The sequence below is a fragment of the Capra hircus genome, chromosome 7 (assembly GCF_001704415.2).
Source record: "Capra hircus breed San Clemente chromosome 7, ASM170441v1, whole genome shotgun sequence".
NCBI lineage: Eukaryota > Metazoa > Chordata > Mammalia > Artiodactyla > Bovidae > Capra > Capra hircus.
This window is the reverse complement of record NC_030814.1, coordinates 53,045,169-53,061,390: the sequence shown is the minus strand read 5'-3', so window position 1 is coordinate 53,061,390 and position 16,222 is coordinate 53,045,169. Positions and strand designations below refer to the sequence as shown.

Sequence of the window (16,222 nt, the reverse complement as noted above, 5' to 3'; positions counted from 1 at the left end):
TTAAAATGTAGCGCGCACACAGGTAACCACCATGAATACAGAAAAGTTTGTCTATTTTACAAAGAGGCGCTCAACAACTTGTGTAGGAAGGAGGAATCAATGTTACATACTCTTTCTACAAATCAGCTTTTAGAAACTTAGGTGAAATAACACACGTGACATGAAGTAATCTGTAAAGTTAAAAGATACCAGGACCTGGCTCATCAGCTAGCAGGAAAAGGCAAGTCCTCACAACAGCCAAGCCTTAAACGTGAGCGGCAAGGCCCCCCCTTTTTTTCAGAAAATGATTCTTCCCTTCAGGACAGTGGCTACCGCATGGAGCCCCAACTCTGGAGAATGCAGCCAGACGGGTTCCAAGCCCCAGCCAAGCGAACTTTCTTCCCGCCAAAACTCACCGCCATGGCGCCGCCCAGCAGACTGTGAAAACCCACGACAGTGACCTCGGTGATCCCCCCAAAGGAGTGGTTACTATCTTTCCCCTCCCTCTCGGGACTGCCAGGCCTAACACGACACTAAAGCACACACTGCACGCCTGATGAGGCAATCTCTGGCGCACTAACTACCTCCGGGGGTATATCGTAGCCTTCTGGGAATTGTAGTTCTCAGACCTCTAAAACCCACGTCCTGCAGGCATATACTGACTACATTTCCCAGAGAAAAATAGGTTACCGGAAGTCTAACCGATAAGCCACTCAAAGGGACGCCGGTAGTGACGTCATGAACATGTTGCCCTACAAAGCCCTAACTACAAAGCCCATGATGCAGTTCAGGGTCGCCGACGGTAGCGAGGGCGCTATGACTGACGTGGGGTTCCCTGGCCTTCAACCTTTTCAACATGCATAGCTGGGTTGGGTGTCTTGTCAGGATACCAGGAAGCAAAGTGTATTCGTCTTCAGTAACTGAAGTGCTAATTATGACTTGCCATTGTGCACAGATATTTATGACTGTCGGTGGCATTCGAAAGTCCAGAATTTAAACATTTTGAAGCCATTTCTTAACAACCTCCAATGTATTAAAGGCGGAGAAGGCAATGGCACCCCACTCCAGTACTCTTGCCTGGAAAATCCCATGGATGGAGGAGCCTGTGGGCCGCAGTCCATGGGGTCGCTAAGAGTGGGACACAGCTGAGCGACTTCACTTTCACTTTTCACTTTCCTGCATTGGAGAAGGAAATGGCAACCCACTCTAGTGTTCTTGCCTGGAGAATCCCAGGGCTGGGGGAGCCTGGTGGGCTGCCATCTCTGGGGTCACACAGAGTCAGACACGACTGAAGCGACTTAGCAGCAGCAATGTATTAAAGGAGAGGCTGGAAACCTCCTGGTCCCAGTCCCTGGTTGAGATTGTTTCCTCTGTGTCACCAACCAACATGGAGCTGTCTAGGTACTAGTCACTAGACACACTCGGCCATTTAGTTCTTCAATTGCACTAGCCACTTTTCATGTGCTGGAAAGTCATGTGGCCAGTTGTTATTATATCTGGACAGTTGCAGATACAGACAATTTCCATCATCAAAGAAAGATCTATTGAAAAAAAATGGATCCAAGGCTTTTACTTTCTGGTTGTCAGATTAGTTACTCTCACATGCTTTCCTTTGTCAATTCAGTAAACAGTCATTAAGCATCTATTGTACAAAGCACTTGGGAGGGGTAGAGGTGTGCCCAGGCCAGAAATGTATCTTCCTAAAAGAATAAAAGGAAAAAAAATTAATGAAAATTTTAACAAAAATAAAATTTAAATTATATATGTATAATGTACATTATATTTACACTGTTCAACTAGTTTTGACATATAAATTTAATGATGGCATAACACAATGCCTGGAGCGTGGTATGGGCTCAATGAAAATTCAGTGGCTGAAGAAGTTAAGAAACCTTAGGTTATAGAGAACCTACCAGTGGTTCCCTTGCTTCTGCACTCTTACACACAAAAATACTCCCCATTATCCTCCACCTTTAGCTACTTACCCTTTAGACATCACTTCCTGACAGCCCAAGTCTGGGTTAAATGTCCCTTTCTTGATGTTCCCCAAAGCAGCTCCTTCTTGCCCTCCCTTGTGAAAGTTATCTAACCAAATTTTAATTGTTTGTTGACCTATCACTAGACATAAGCTCAATGACAGCAGAAGCTGTCTAACATAGTGTCTGGCACATAGCATCTGGCACAGGATCCTCATCCTCCACAGCTCTTATAACTATGGTTAGGATTTCCTGTTCCAATTCTGCCCTAACCAGTACTATTTGTCATCTTTGATTCATCGGCTTCCAGTCCACATTGTTCATACAACAAATATTTATTAAACATCTCCTATGACAGAGGATGAGATGGCTGGATAACATCACTGACTCGATGGACGTGAGTCTGAGTGAACTCCGGGAGTTGGTGATGGACAGGGAGGCCAGGCGTGCTGCGAGGGTCGCAAAGAGTCGGACACGACTCAGCGACTGAACTGAACTGAACTGTGATAGTAAATTGTGAAAATTATGAAAAAGCTACTTCCCTGCATCCAACGGCATCCTTGTTAACTTTCTTATTTAAGTGATATTTTTTTCAAGAGTCATTGCTTTTCATTCACTCAACAAAAATTTATTTTGCTTATTCTATAACCAGTGCATTGTCCTAGATGCTGGAGATACAACACTTGAACAAGACAGGCGCTGTCCTCTCTTTCTAGTGGAAGAGGCAAACACTGAAGCAATGGGAGGCCATGGAAGTAAGTGTTTTAAGTGAGGAAGGGGAATGGTCCTATTTGTGTTTCATAAAGATCTTTCTGAAGAAGGGTTGAAAGGAATAAAAAGTGGAAGCAGAAGGCTGTTGCAATTGTCCAGGTGAGAGATGATGGTAGTTCAGACTATAGTGGTGACAATCAAGGTGAAGAAAAGTAAACAGAGTCCAGAAATATCTAAAAAATGAAAACTACCACAACTTGATAATATGGCTTTTTGATTGGGAAGTGTTCATTCTTTGAGTTTCCCAGGTGGCACAGGGGTAAAGAATTTGCCTGCCAGTGGAGGAGACGCAAGAGATGCTAGTTCAGTCCCTGGGTTGGGAAGATCCCCTGGAGGAGGAAGTGACAACCCACTCCAGTATTCTTGCCTGGAAAATTCCATGGACAGAGGAACCTGGCGGGCTACACTCCATGGGGTTACAGAGTCAGACATGACTGAGCGCACACACACACACACACACACACACACACACACATCCATTCTTTGTTCTGCTATGTGGAATACCCTCTCTAGATAAATGAAATTAGAAAGGTAGCAGAGTGGTTAAGATCTCAGGCTGTGAATCAAACCAAGTTCATCATTTATTAGCTAGGTGACCTCAGGCAGTTCAATTAACCAGTCTGGTTTAAAGGTAATAATGGTAAGCACCTCATAGGATTGCTATGAGGATTAAAGAAATGATATGTATATAGATATAAACCCTGTATGTGTGTATATATATATATATATGCCCAGCATATAGTAAACACTTTAAAATGTCAGATATTTTTATTATTATTTTAGGAAAATTGGTCTATAAACACGAATCTGATTAAAATAGAAAAAGCTTGCCTGCAGTCCATAATAAATCTCTTTCCCAGCCTGACTGAGCTAGTTAGCACCATATAATTGTGTGGTATACCTTCACCAACTGTCAAATCATTTGCACTCATTCTTTAAAATTCCACAACAGAGCTCATTTCATTTTGTTTTGTTTTCCAAATCCATCCCACTGGTCACTCTACTGGATTCAATTGAGTCAGCATTTCTAAATTGAGATCCATAAAACCATAATTAATTTTGGCTTGTCTCTGAGTCCCTTTATATTTGCTTTTCATGCTTATTTACCTAACTTCCCAACCTTTATATGACACGGGCCAAGGAAGGAATTGTGGGCATTTATTTTCACACTTCTGTCTCACAAATGTGGCATGCAATAAATATGGTTGTCACTTCCCTACCCTATTAGACCTTTTCTTTTCTTTAGGCTATTTAACGTATTTATTTATTTAGGCATTATCTGATGGCCTGTGGGATCTCAGTTCTGCCGCCAAGGATTAAACCCACATCCCCTGCATTGGGAGAGCTAAGTCTTAGCTACTGGACTGTTAAGGAAGTCCCTCATCCTTTGTTTTTAAATGATTTTGTTTTCCGACATTAGTGTTCTGCCTTTACTTTTATGTTTCCTAAATGATGGACAGATTATTTTTTATAGTCTAGGTGATTAATATAAAGAGAAGGAAAGATTCTCTAGGATTTATGGACTTTAGCTAATCCCGGGGTTGCACTGTGTCCAATTTCCAACAGTTAATGGGCAACAGAGAAAGTGTATGTATGTGTGTGGTGCTCACAAGCTTTTGAGTAAGATGTCTAGGTCTGACTTGGAGCTTTGTCCTGTGCTAGTTCCGCTCCTTCAACCCTGGGACTCCGGGTCCTCACATATAATGTGTGGGTAATGATAGAACCTACTTCCTAGGCTTGCTGTGAAACTAAAATGACGTATATCAAAGAAGGTAATTAGTGTGGTTCATGGTCTAAGTGCTCAAGAAAGATTAAAGAGAAAGAAAAGTGGTTGACTGGAAGCCAGTTTGATCATTGTCATGGTCTGAATCTTTGGGTCCTCACAAAATTCATATGTTGAAATCTGAATGCTCAATGTGATAGTATTACAATTTATGAGGTGCTTAGGTTAGAAGGATGAAGCCCTTTTGAAGGGATTAACGTACTTATATGTGATTCCCAGGTGGCACTGGTGGTGAAGAACCTGCCTACCAATGTAGAAGACAGAAGAGACATGGGTTTGATCCCTGGGATTAGGATTGGAAGATTCCCCTGGAGAAGTAAATGGCAACCCACTCCAGTATTCTTGCCTAGAGAATCTCATGGACAGAGGAGCCTGAAGGGTTACAGTCCATGGGGTCACAAACAGTAGGACACGACTGAAGCGACTTAGCATGCACGGATGCAATGCGTTTATACAGGAGAGCCCACAAGCTCCCTAACCTCTTCCACCTTGTGACGATACAAACAGAAGTGTTCTACATGGAAGAGGGCCCTCACGTGGCCATGCTGGCACCCTGCCCTCAGACTTTCAGTCTTCAGAACCGTGAGAAAATTTCTGCTGTTTATAGGCCTCCCAATCCATGGTATTTGGTTATAGCAGCCCAGATGAACTAATTTAGTCATTCAGGTAATGGGAATTCTGAATCTGACTGACGTGAGCTAGGAACAACTAGCCATATTAATTAAGAAGACAAATGTAACCAAATTAGAGAAGTTGCACTTCTAGGTACCAAAGTTTCAAGAAGCCCCTGTTGCCTAGATTTCTCCTAAAGCAGTGATACTTGTAATTCTTAGGACTGGGAAGTCACTCATTCATGCCATCCCACTGCAGACTCAGGATCCACATGCCTCAGCCTGCTCTTGTCAACATTCCACCGAGCATTGCCAGGGTGTTACAGGGTCATATGGGAAATGTGACACCTGAGTCATCAAAACACTGCGTGTGATTCCTAAATAACCTGCCTATCCAAACTGCTACCAGCATTTCCATCACCAAGGGCCTCCAGAAATAGAAGGAATGGGATTTCCCTGGTGGTCCAGCGGTTAGGAATCTGCCTGACAGCACAGGGGACACAGATTGGATCCCTGGTCCGGGAAGATCCCACATACCTCGGGGCAACTAAGTGGATGGGCCACAACTACTGAAGCTTGCATGCCTAGAGTCCATGCTCCACGAGAGAAGCACCACAGTGAGAAGCCTTAGCACCACAGCTGGAGAAAGCCCATGCACAGCGACAGAGACCCAGTGCAGCCACACATACATGGGCACATGAAATAGAAGGAAAGAGGGAAGGACAGACAGATGGAAAAGAAGAAAGAAAGGGAGGAGGAGAAAACAAACAAGTAAAGACAGCCAATCACTTATTACACAGCTTCCAATTTCAGTGACTATATTTTTAAAATTAGGTTGTGCATTTACTATATTTGGGATTCCTATTTTTACAGTATCAGTGAAATCAGACTGGTCTAAATATAATACTGGAGTGAGTTGCCATGTCCTTCTCCATGGGACCCAAGGATCAAACCCAGATCTCTCGCCTTACAAGCAAATTCTTTATGTTTGAGCTACCTGGGAAGCCCTAAGTTCAAATATGTAAATTAGGAGCACAATCATGGTCTTACATTTTTTCTCCAGTAATTGGCCAGGCTCCCATTTTCTGTGTAGCCAGAAGTCAGTATCTTCCTCTAGATGCCATTCTAGGTAGTATCTGAAAATGTGGGCTCTAGTGCCAGGTTGCCTTGACTTTGAATCAAGCACACCCCCATTCCAAATTTGCTGTATGACCTTGGACAAATCACTTGATCTGCATAGGCCCATAACATAGCAACAATAATAGTACTTACCTAGCAATATTGTTTTCATGATTATATTAGTTAGTCATTAATATTTATTGCACATCTATTATATACCAGGTTTTGTTTTCAGCACTAAAGATATAATGCAAACAAGGAAGACAAAATCCTTGACCTCATGAAAATTCTAGTTAGGATGAGGTAAAGAAAATAAATTCATGAAAAAGTTTCAGACCATGAAAAATGCTATGAAAATAAAACAGGATTAACAGAGAATAACTATAACACTAATAACACTAATCATAATAACACTAAGAGAAATGTAGTGTTAATTTAGATGGATGGTCAGAGAAAGTTTTCCTAAGGAGGTGATATTTGAGCTGACAAGAAAAAGTCAACCATAAAAAGATGTGTGGAGGGACTTCCTTGGTGGTCCACTGGTTAAGAATCCACCTTGAATGCAAGGGACACAAGTTTGATCCCTGGGAACGAAGATCCCAGATCCCTGGTTGGGGAACTAGATCCCACAGGTCACAGGACAACTAAGCACTTGCGCCACAACTACTGGTCCCATGCAACACAGCAAGAGTCCACGCACCTCAACAAAATCCCAAGGGTTGCAACTAAAACCTAACACAGCCAAAAAGAAAAAAGATGTATGGAAAAGAGTTCCAGACACGGCTTCCCAGGAGGGTCAGCAGTAAACCTGCCTGCCAATACAGGAGATGAAGGAGATGTGGGTTCAGTCCCTGGGTCGGGGGGATCTCCTGTAGGAGGGAATGGCAACCCACTCCAGTATTCTTGCCTGAAAAATCCTATGGACAGAAGAGCCTGGCCTGCTACAGTCCTTAGGGTCACAAAGAGTCAGACACAACTGAGCACACACACATGTCATGTCAATTATATCTCAATAAAACTGGGAGAAAAAAAAAATTTTTTTTTTAAGTTCCAGGCAAAAGGGCCAGCAAATACAAAGGCACTGAGGTAAGAAGGAACTTGAAATGTTTGAGAAACCTAAGATGCTTTGTCCTCACAACTCTCTTCTCAAGCATCCAGCACCCCTTCCTCACTCACATTCAACTGATGCTTCCTTCCTAATTCACTGAAAACATAGACACAAACTGTAAAGAACTTCCATGAGTTCCTTTTACTACATCTACCATTATACCTCTGCCCCTTATCATGAGCTCCATTTTCTACTTATCATGGATAATCGGGGCTCCTATTAAGACCTAAACTCCATTTGTACACTAAATCTCATTGTCTTTTCCTGCTAAGAGATTTTATTCCCACAGTTGCCCACTTCACCTTCCACATCATCAAATTTTCTTTCCCTACTAGATCACACCCATCCACCTTCATACATATCTTCTAACCTAACACAAGCAAAAGAAAAACAGAACAAAATATAAGCACATCCTCCCTATCCCATCATATCTTTTGGTACCCTCTTTGTTCTACTCCCCTTTACAATAAAACTCTTCAAGAGAACTGTCATACTGTCTCCAATTCCTCTCTTCTCTTTTTCTCCCAAACTTTTTCCAATTGTGTGTTCACCTCCTCCATTCCATGGAATTGTTCAGATCACCAATAACCTCCTTATCCATATTGCCAAATTCAATGGTCAGTTCTATGTCCCCATCCTACCTGATGGAGAAGGAAATGGCCACCCACTCCAGTATTCTCATCTGGGATATCCCATGGTCAGAGGAGCCTGGTGGGCTATAGTCCATGGAGTCACAAAAGAGTCGGCCTCTACTTAGCAACTAAACAACAACAACATCTTACTACAAGACATAGTTGAAAACTCCATCTTTCCTGAGGCACATTTCTTGTTTTTCTCTTCTCCTCCTCATCACTGGCCAAGTCTTCTCAGTTTACTGCGTATTAGTCCCTTTCCTTGTAAATAGGAGCATGCCCTAATGGCCTTTCTTTCGATACACTAAATTCCTAGATGGTCTTTTCCAGGCCCATGATTTTCAACACACTTTACAATGTTGATAGAGCCACAGTTTTAAACACCAGGCCCCATCTCTCATGAACTTCAGACTGTTAGACTCAACTGTCTACTTGGTATTTCCACTTGGATTGTTTTCCCTACACTGCGCATCTTGTAGGATCTCAGTCCCTTAGCCAGGGACTGAACTCAGGCCATGGCAGTGAAAGCCCAGAACCTAACCACTAGGTCACCAGGGAATTCCCTCCACTTGGGTTTTTATATTGTATGTCTTGCCTAAGAAATTACCCCAAATTCAGGGGCTTAAAACAACTTTTTTTTTTTTTTTTTTTTTTTACTTTTGGTCATGCTGCATAGCTTGAAGGATCTTAGTTACCCTACCAGGGATCAAACCCATACCCTCAGCAGTAAAAGTGTAGAGTCCTAACCACTGGACTGCCAGGGAATTCCCAAAAATAACCATTTATTATCACTCACAGTTTCTGTGGGTCAGAAGTAGTTTGGAAGCAGCTTGACCGAATGGCTCTGGTTTGGGGGGCTTTCATGAAAATGCAGTCACATGCCAACCAGGGCTGTGGTCATCTGAAGGTGTGACTGGGGCTGGAAGATCTACTCCTACCATGGCTCACTCACAAGGCTAGAAAGTTGGTCCTGGCTGTTGGTAAGAAGTCTCAGTTCTTCTCAATCTGGGCCTCTCCGAAGGGTTGATTGAGTGCCTTCGGACATGTGACTGGCTTCTCCCAGAACAAGAGGTCCAAAATAGGAGCTACAGTACCTCTTATCCTAGACTTAGATGTAAAGGACTGTCATTTCAATGTATTCTGTTGATCATACAGAGAAGCCCTGATCCAGTGTGGGAGCAAAGGACACAATGAGTGTGATCCTAACAAGTTAAGGATTGTTGGCAGCCATCTTGGAGAATGGCCACCACCATGTCTAATGTCTAAGACAATGTCTAATTCGCGGCCCAAACTGAATTCATGATCTACCAGCCATTTTCTAAATCTGCTCCTCCTTCATTTTCCCCACCTTGGTTTCATCCTTGACTTCTCTTTATGTCTCACACCAACAATTATTCTGTCAGTAAAACTCCTTGACTCTACCTTTAAGATACATCCAGAATTTAACTTCTTACTCTCTCTTTCAGAGCTAGTCTGGTCCAAACCAACATATTCCTTCCTAACTGGTTTCCCTTCCTTCACTTATGTCCCCTCCAGTCTGATAACCATGAGGCAGCCGTAGCCATAACCATAGCTACTATTTAAAAATAAAACCCTAAATCATATAATTTGATTCCTCTGTTTAAAACCATCAGTGTCTTGCAGTCTCACTCAGAACAAAAATTCAAAGTTCTTACCATGGCTAACAACGTCCTCCATGATCTGGCTTCTTACTACCTCTTTGATTTCCTCAACCACTATTTTCTTCTTGGCTCATCCCATTGCTTTCCTCCTTTCCTCAAACTGTCAGACCACTGCTTTCAGATCACTGCTCAGTCCTTTTAACTTCCCCATCACTCTCTCGACCCTCACTTTGTTTTATTTCTTTATAGAATGTATCCAGCTATATGATATAGTTGTTTACTTGTCACCGTTCTCCTGATGCTAAACCAGATCTCCAGGACAATGCATATTTTCTTCACTGAACCAAGGCCTATTACAGCACTTTGCCTTCGATAGGTTGGCAATCAATATTTCTTGGAAGAAAGAAAGGCTAAATGCAGGAACCAAAAGAGGCTAATATATGCAAAGTTGATTGGCAGAGTACCTAGCACACAAGGAGTATGAGTTATTACTTGCTATGTCCAAATCCCAAAGGGCTTATTCAACCCAAGGAAGAGAGGGCAGTTGTCTTCTAATATCAGAGAGGTAACCAGAGGGAACTGGAGTCTGGTCAGTCTACTGTTGCTATTTCCTGCTTGAAAAAATAAAGTTACTATTATTGCAGTGATGCTTCCCACATTTCTCCTGGATGTTTTTCTAATCTGCAAGGAAGGATGGCAGACTGAGGCCCCTATGAAACTCTTAGAGAATGGCACGTGGACTAATTCTGGTCCACACATCCAGAGATGCCACTTTCAACCTTTCCTCCCTGTTGACATGGCTCTCTCCATGTGAAGCAACTTTTTAAAAAATTGAGATACTTGTAGTATCATAAGCAGTTGTAAGAAATCATGCAGAGAGAACTTTTGCACACTTGTCCTAATTTCCCCGATGGCAACATTTGCAAAACTATAGAATACCATAATCAGAATATTGATATTGACACGTTTTATATGTAATCATTTGTGCACGTCTGTGTGTGTGTGTGTGTGTGTGTGTGTAAAATTCTTTACAGCATTATCATACCTGTAGTTCCCTGTACCCGTCCTGGCAGTCAAGATACAGAGCAGTTCCAGCTCCACAAGAATCCCTCATGTTGCCTTTTTAAAACCACACTCATGGGGCTAATCTGGTAGTTCAATGGTTAAGAATCTGTCTACCAATGCAGGGGACATGGGTTTGATCCCTGGTTGGGGAATTAAGATCCCATATGTCACGGGCAACTAAGCCAGTGCACCACAGCTACTGAGCCTGCGCGCCCTAGAGCCCGTGCTCTGCAACAAGAGAAGCCTTGGCAGTTGGGAAGCCCACAGACCTCAGCTAGAGAGTTGCCTCCGCTCTCGGCCAGGATGCAGTAATGACGACCCAGGGCAGCCAAAAATTAATTCATTAGTCTAAAATACCATAGCCACTTTACCTTCACACCCCCATCTCTGTCCTCTGTTATATAAATGGAACCACACAATATGTAACCTCTGGGGATTGGTTACATATTATATTGCATTTTTTTCCTCATTCAGCATAATTCATCCAAATTGTCACATGTATTAACAGTTCCTTCCTTGCTGGAGGGAAGCATGGAGTCCCATTCCACGGTATGTTATACGGTTTAACCATTCACCTGTTTAAGGCCACCTGAACTGATTCTTGTTTGGGGCTATTATAAATAAAGCTGCTCTAAACATTTGAGTACAGGTTTTTCAGTGTAAACAGAAGTTTGCATTTCTCTGGGATAAATGCCCAGAAGTGTAATTGTGAGGTCATATGGTAGTTGCAAGTTTAGTTTTTAGAGAAAATATCAAAGTGTTTTTCTAAGTAGCCGCACCATTTTACATTATATCAAAGTATGAATGATCCGGTTTCTCTGCATCCTTATCGGCATTCAGCGTTGCCAGTTTTTTTTATATATATTAGCCAATCTTAGAGGTATTTAGAGAGAAACAACTTTCTTAAAAAAAATCCTTTTAACATAGTTCTCCTAGGAAAACAATCGATATTTCCATAACCAAGAGACTATTCTGATTGACTGGCAATTTGGCTGCCCACTCACCTGGACTTTGTATAAGGAAGATTTGACAGACTTTTACTAAAGCAACTTTTCTCTGAGCCAGATGGGCTGCTCCAGGGGACCTAAACTCAGGAAAGACTGACATTTTGATGGGTGTGCTGTTCAATTAGCTGATTATTTACAAATATACAGACATGACAGGGTCTGTTTGTAACCATGAGCTTCCTAGTTTGAAATTCCACCAAAGTTCAATTTAACAGCATGTGAAGGAAGTCTATTGTGATTGTAAATGTCACAGAGAAAATTCAAAGATGACTCTCCACTTCTCTTATTGTACGTCTGGGACATTCTCATAGGTTGGAGAATAAGGACCAATCCCCCTCAGCCAGCCTTCCTGCCCCAAAATAGGCACAACACAGTCTGATTTTGCAAAGCCTGTCTACCCCTGACAACACTTGTGCGAAATCACCCACTGACAGCTCTTCCTGGTGGAGAAAGAACACATAGTTGCCCTCAAGCCTAGGAAGAGAACTTGGTCAGAATAAGCATGTCTTTTCTTCTTGTAGTCACTCTCTCTTTTCAATGTCCAATATTAATAATCTCTTTTTTCCTTTGATTTCTTTCTTTCTCCTCTATGCAAATAAAATGAGAGAAAAGTCAATATTTGTTAAGTATTCATGTTAACATCCACCTTAACTAAGGAAAGAACATTTATTTGAAATCATTTTTACTCTGTATTATCCAAGAGCAGTGCCTAAGATATGGTAATGGGTTCTATATGTATTTGCTGAATGAACCTCATATTTCAGTGTTTGCCAGTGAGGTGATTAAGTGAAAGTTACAGGTGTGGGCTTTGGAATCTAACACACATGGTCAAGGCTGGGCCTCTTCACTCCAGCTTCATGACCCTTCTGGGATGCAATTTTCTTGACTATGAATATTGTTTACTATACAGGGGTACTCTGAGCCAGATAGGCAATACACTGAGATATTTAGCATGGGGCCAGCATAGGGTAAGTATTCAACAATCTTGGATTTGATTATTATTTCCAATGCCTATCAGACCACCAGAATCTGAGCTCCCAAAAGGCAGTGAATGGCTACTGCTGCTGCTGCTGCTAAGTCGCTTCAGTCGTGTCCGACTCTGTGCGACCCCATAGACAGCAGCCTACCAGGTTTCGCCGTCCCTGGGATTCTCCAGGCAAGAATCCTGGAGTGGGTTGCCATTTCCTTCTCCAATGCACTAAAGTGAAAAGTGAAAGTGAAGTCCCTCAGTCGTGTCCGACTCTTCACGACCCCGTGGACTGCAGCCTACCAGGCTCCTCCATCCATGGGATTTTCCAGGCAAGAGTACTGGAGTGGCTTGCGATTGCCTTCTCCAGTGAATGGATATAACTCTTCAAACTTATGTCTCTGCCCCAGCCCAGCACACAGAATCTGGTACCTTGTACAATGCTTAATATAGGTTATGTTGAATTAGTACATATGTGTAGGCACTCTCTTCAGGGTAGCCCAATAACTGAATGACTGAAATCAGTACTTCATTCATTCATGGACTTCAGATGAGTCAGTTCTATGCATACAACAAATAAAGTATAAGGAAAACTCTGGACCGTGGCTACTGACCAACTATCTAGGAAATGGAGTGGGATTCATTGTATTGTATTCCACTTCTGGAAAAGCGACTCTTCCATAGATGCCACTTTCTCAAGGTATGGTTTCGAGTTTGACATCTATATTCAAATACTGAGCTTATAGCTATTCATCAATGCTATCCTACTCAGTTTAGAAAAGTAATGACATCATAACTTGAAAAAATAGGGAAAAGGAAAAAACTATCCATGGTCTGCAAACCCAAATATGACTATCATAATCATGTCTGTTTTACTCCTGTAATAGTCTTGATTAAATGATGCCCTCGGTCACTAGAAAGCCCGTATCTCGGCACCCTTATCTCTGAAGTAAGGCTTGGAAATTTGTTCTATAAATATTACATTTGAAAAGTACTTTGAAATTCTGGCAGCAGAGTGATTTATTGTGAAAAAGGCATTTCCTGTTCCATATCAATCATGCCATCAAGTTCTTGCCTAGCTGCAGGCCTAAGCAAATCACTTTTACATTTCTCTTTTTAAAACATCTATCATTTGTGGGTAATACTTCATCTCTGCAGGGGAAAGAAGTGAAGGGAAAATGAGGATAAGGATAAAGCAAGAAGAGGAGGAGAGAGAGAAGAAAAGGTAACAGCTGAATGTGTCAAAGCTCTGGGCTTGCTGTTAGAAGATCCAGATGTTACTTAGTCTCTGTGGACTTGACTCAGCTGCAGAGTTGGGTAGGAGATAATAGTGAAGGAAGTTCACCAGATAATTTCTAAGTGTGTTTCGCTTTTATTTTTACCTATTATTTCGCTATGTAAGGGGTCCGGGCTTCCCAGGTACATGTGTGCCTGCCAAGTCTCTTCAGTTGTGTCTGCTGTTTGGAATCCCATGGACTGTAGTCTGCCAGGGGATTTCCCAGGCAAGAATACTGAAAATTTCTGTGATTGTGATTTTCATCCTGTCTGCCGCCAAAGCCTTTGACTGTGTGGATCACCACAAACTGTGGAAAATTCTTAAAGAGATGGGAATACCAGACCACCTTACCTGCCTCCTGAGAAATCTGTGTGCAGGCAACAGTTAGAACTGGACATGGAACAACAGAATGGTTCCAAATTGGGAAAGGAGTACCTCAAGGCTGTATATTGTCACCCTGCTTATGTAACCTACATGCAGCGTACAACATGCGAAATGCAGGGCCGGATGAAGCACAAGCTGGAATCAAGATTGCCGGAAGAAGTATCAATAACCTCAGATATGCAGATGACATCACCCTATGGCAGAAAGCGAAGAAGAACTAACAAGCCTTTTGATGAAAGTGAAAGAAGAGAGTGAAAAAGTTGGCTTAAAACTCAACATTCAGAAAACTAAGATCATGGCATCTGGTCCCATCGCTTCATGGCAAACAGATAGGGAAACAGTGAGAGATTTTATTTTTGTGGGCTCCAAAATCACTGCAGATGGTGACTGTAGCCATGAAATTAAAAGACACTTGCGCCTTGGAAAAAAAGCTATGACCAACCTAGATAGCATATTAAAAAGCAGAGACATTACTTTGCCAACAAAGGTTCATCTAGTCAAAGCTGTCGTTTTTCCAGTAGTCACGTATGCATGTGAGAGTTGGACTATAAAGAAAGCTGAGCGCCGAAGAATTGATGCTTTTGAACTGTGGTGTTGGAGAAGAGTCTTGAGAGTCCCTTGGACTGCAAGGAGATCCAACCAGTCCATCCTAAAGGAAGTCAGTCCTGAATATTCACTGGAAGGACTGATGCTGAAGCAGAAACTCCATTACTTTGGCCACCTGACGCGAAGAACTGACTCCCTAGAAAAGACCCTGACGCTGGGAAGTATTGAACACAAGAGAAAGGGACCATAGAGGATGAGATGGTTGGATGGTATCACCTAGTAGATGGACATGAGTTTGAGTAAGCTCCGGGAGTTGGTGATGGACAGGGAAGCCTGGCATGCTGCAGACCATGGGATGGCAAAGAGTTGGACACAACTGAGCCGCTGAACTGAACTGAACTGAATACTTTAGTGGGTTGCCATTTCCTCCTCCAGGGGACCTTCCCTACGCACGGATGGAACCCAGGTTTCTTACATTTCCTGCACTGGCAGGCGGGTTCTTTACCAATAATGCCACCTGGGTCACTTCCCAAGTGGTTCAGGGGTAAAGATTCGCCTGCCAATGAAGGGGACACAGGAAACGCGGCTTCTATCCCTGGGTCGGGAACGTCCCCTGCAGGAGGAAATGGCAACCCACTCCAATATTCTTGCCTGGAGAATCCCATGGAGAGAGGAGCCTGGTGGACTACAATCCACAGGGTTGCCAAGAGTTGGGTGCACACACATGTAGGGGGTCCACAAAGTAGCCTGCAAGCCAGACCATGTTGGCACCTGTTCCTGGACACCTGTGAAGTAACAATAACTTTTACACTTTAAAATGGTTGGAGAAAAAAAATCAAGGGAATAATATGTTGTGACACATGAAAACACTCTCACGTTGAAATTTTCATACACCTTTTATTGGAACACAGCCACAGTCATTTGTTCCATATTACCTATGACCTATTTCATGCCAAGAGGGCACAGTTTGGTAGTTGTCAGAGACCTCATGGCCCACAAAACCAAAAAATATTTGCTGTCTAGCCTTTTACGAAGAGTTGACTCATTGGAAAAGACTCTGATGCTGGGAGGGATTGGGCGCAGGAGGAGAAGGGGATGACAGAGGATGAGATGTCCGGATGGCATCACCGACTCGATGGACTTCGAGTTTGAGTAAACTCCAGGAGTTGGTGATGGACCGGGAGGCCTGGCGTGCTGCAATTCATGGGGTTGCAGAGTGGACACGACTGAGCAACTGAACTGAACTGACTGAACTGAGACTTTTACAGAAAAAATTTGCCTACATCTGCTACATATGTATATTACAGTCTGCCTGCTTATTTTGGGTTGACCCATCTCTTTTATATGAGGTGTATGCTCATCAGGTATTTTTCATC

General features: G+C 42.7%; 1 protein-coding gene across 1 annotated transcript in view; it reads right to left on the bottom strand.

Annotated features, from left to right (window-relative positions):
* Positions 1-694, bottom strand: part of LARS (leucyl-tRNA synthetase) — a 65,542-nt gene extending 64,848 nt beyond the window's left edge. The window contains exon 1 of the mRNA XM_005683099.2: positions 396-694. Coding sequence (XP_005683156.1) covers positions 396-401 — 6 coding nt within the window. The 5' untranslated portion in view covers positions 402-694. The remainder of the gene's footprint in view (positions 1-395) is intronic.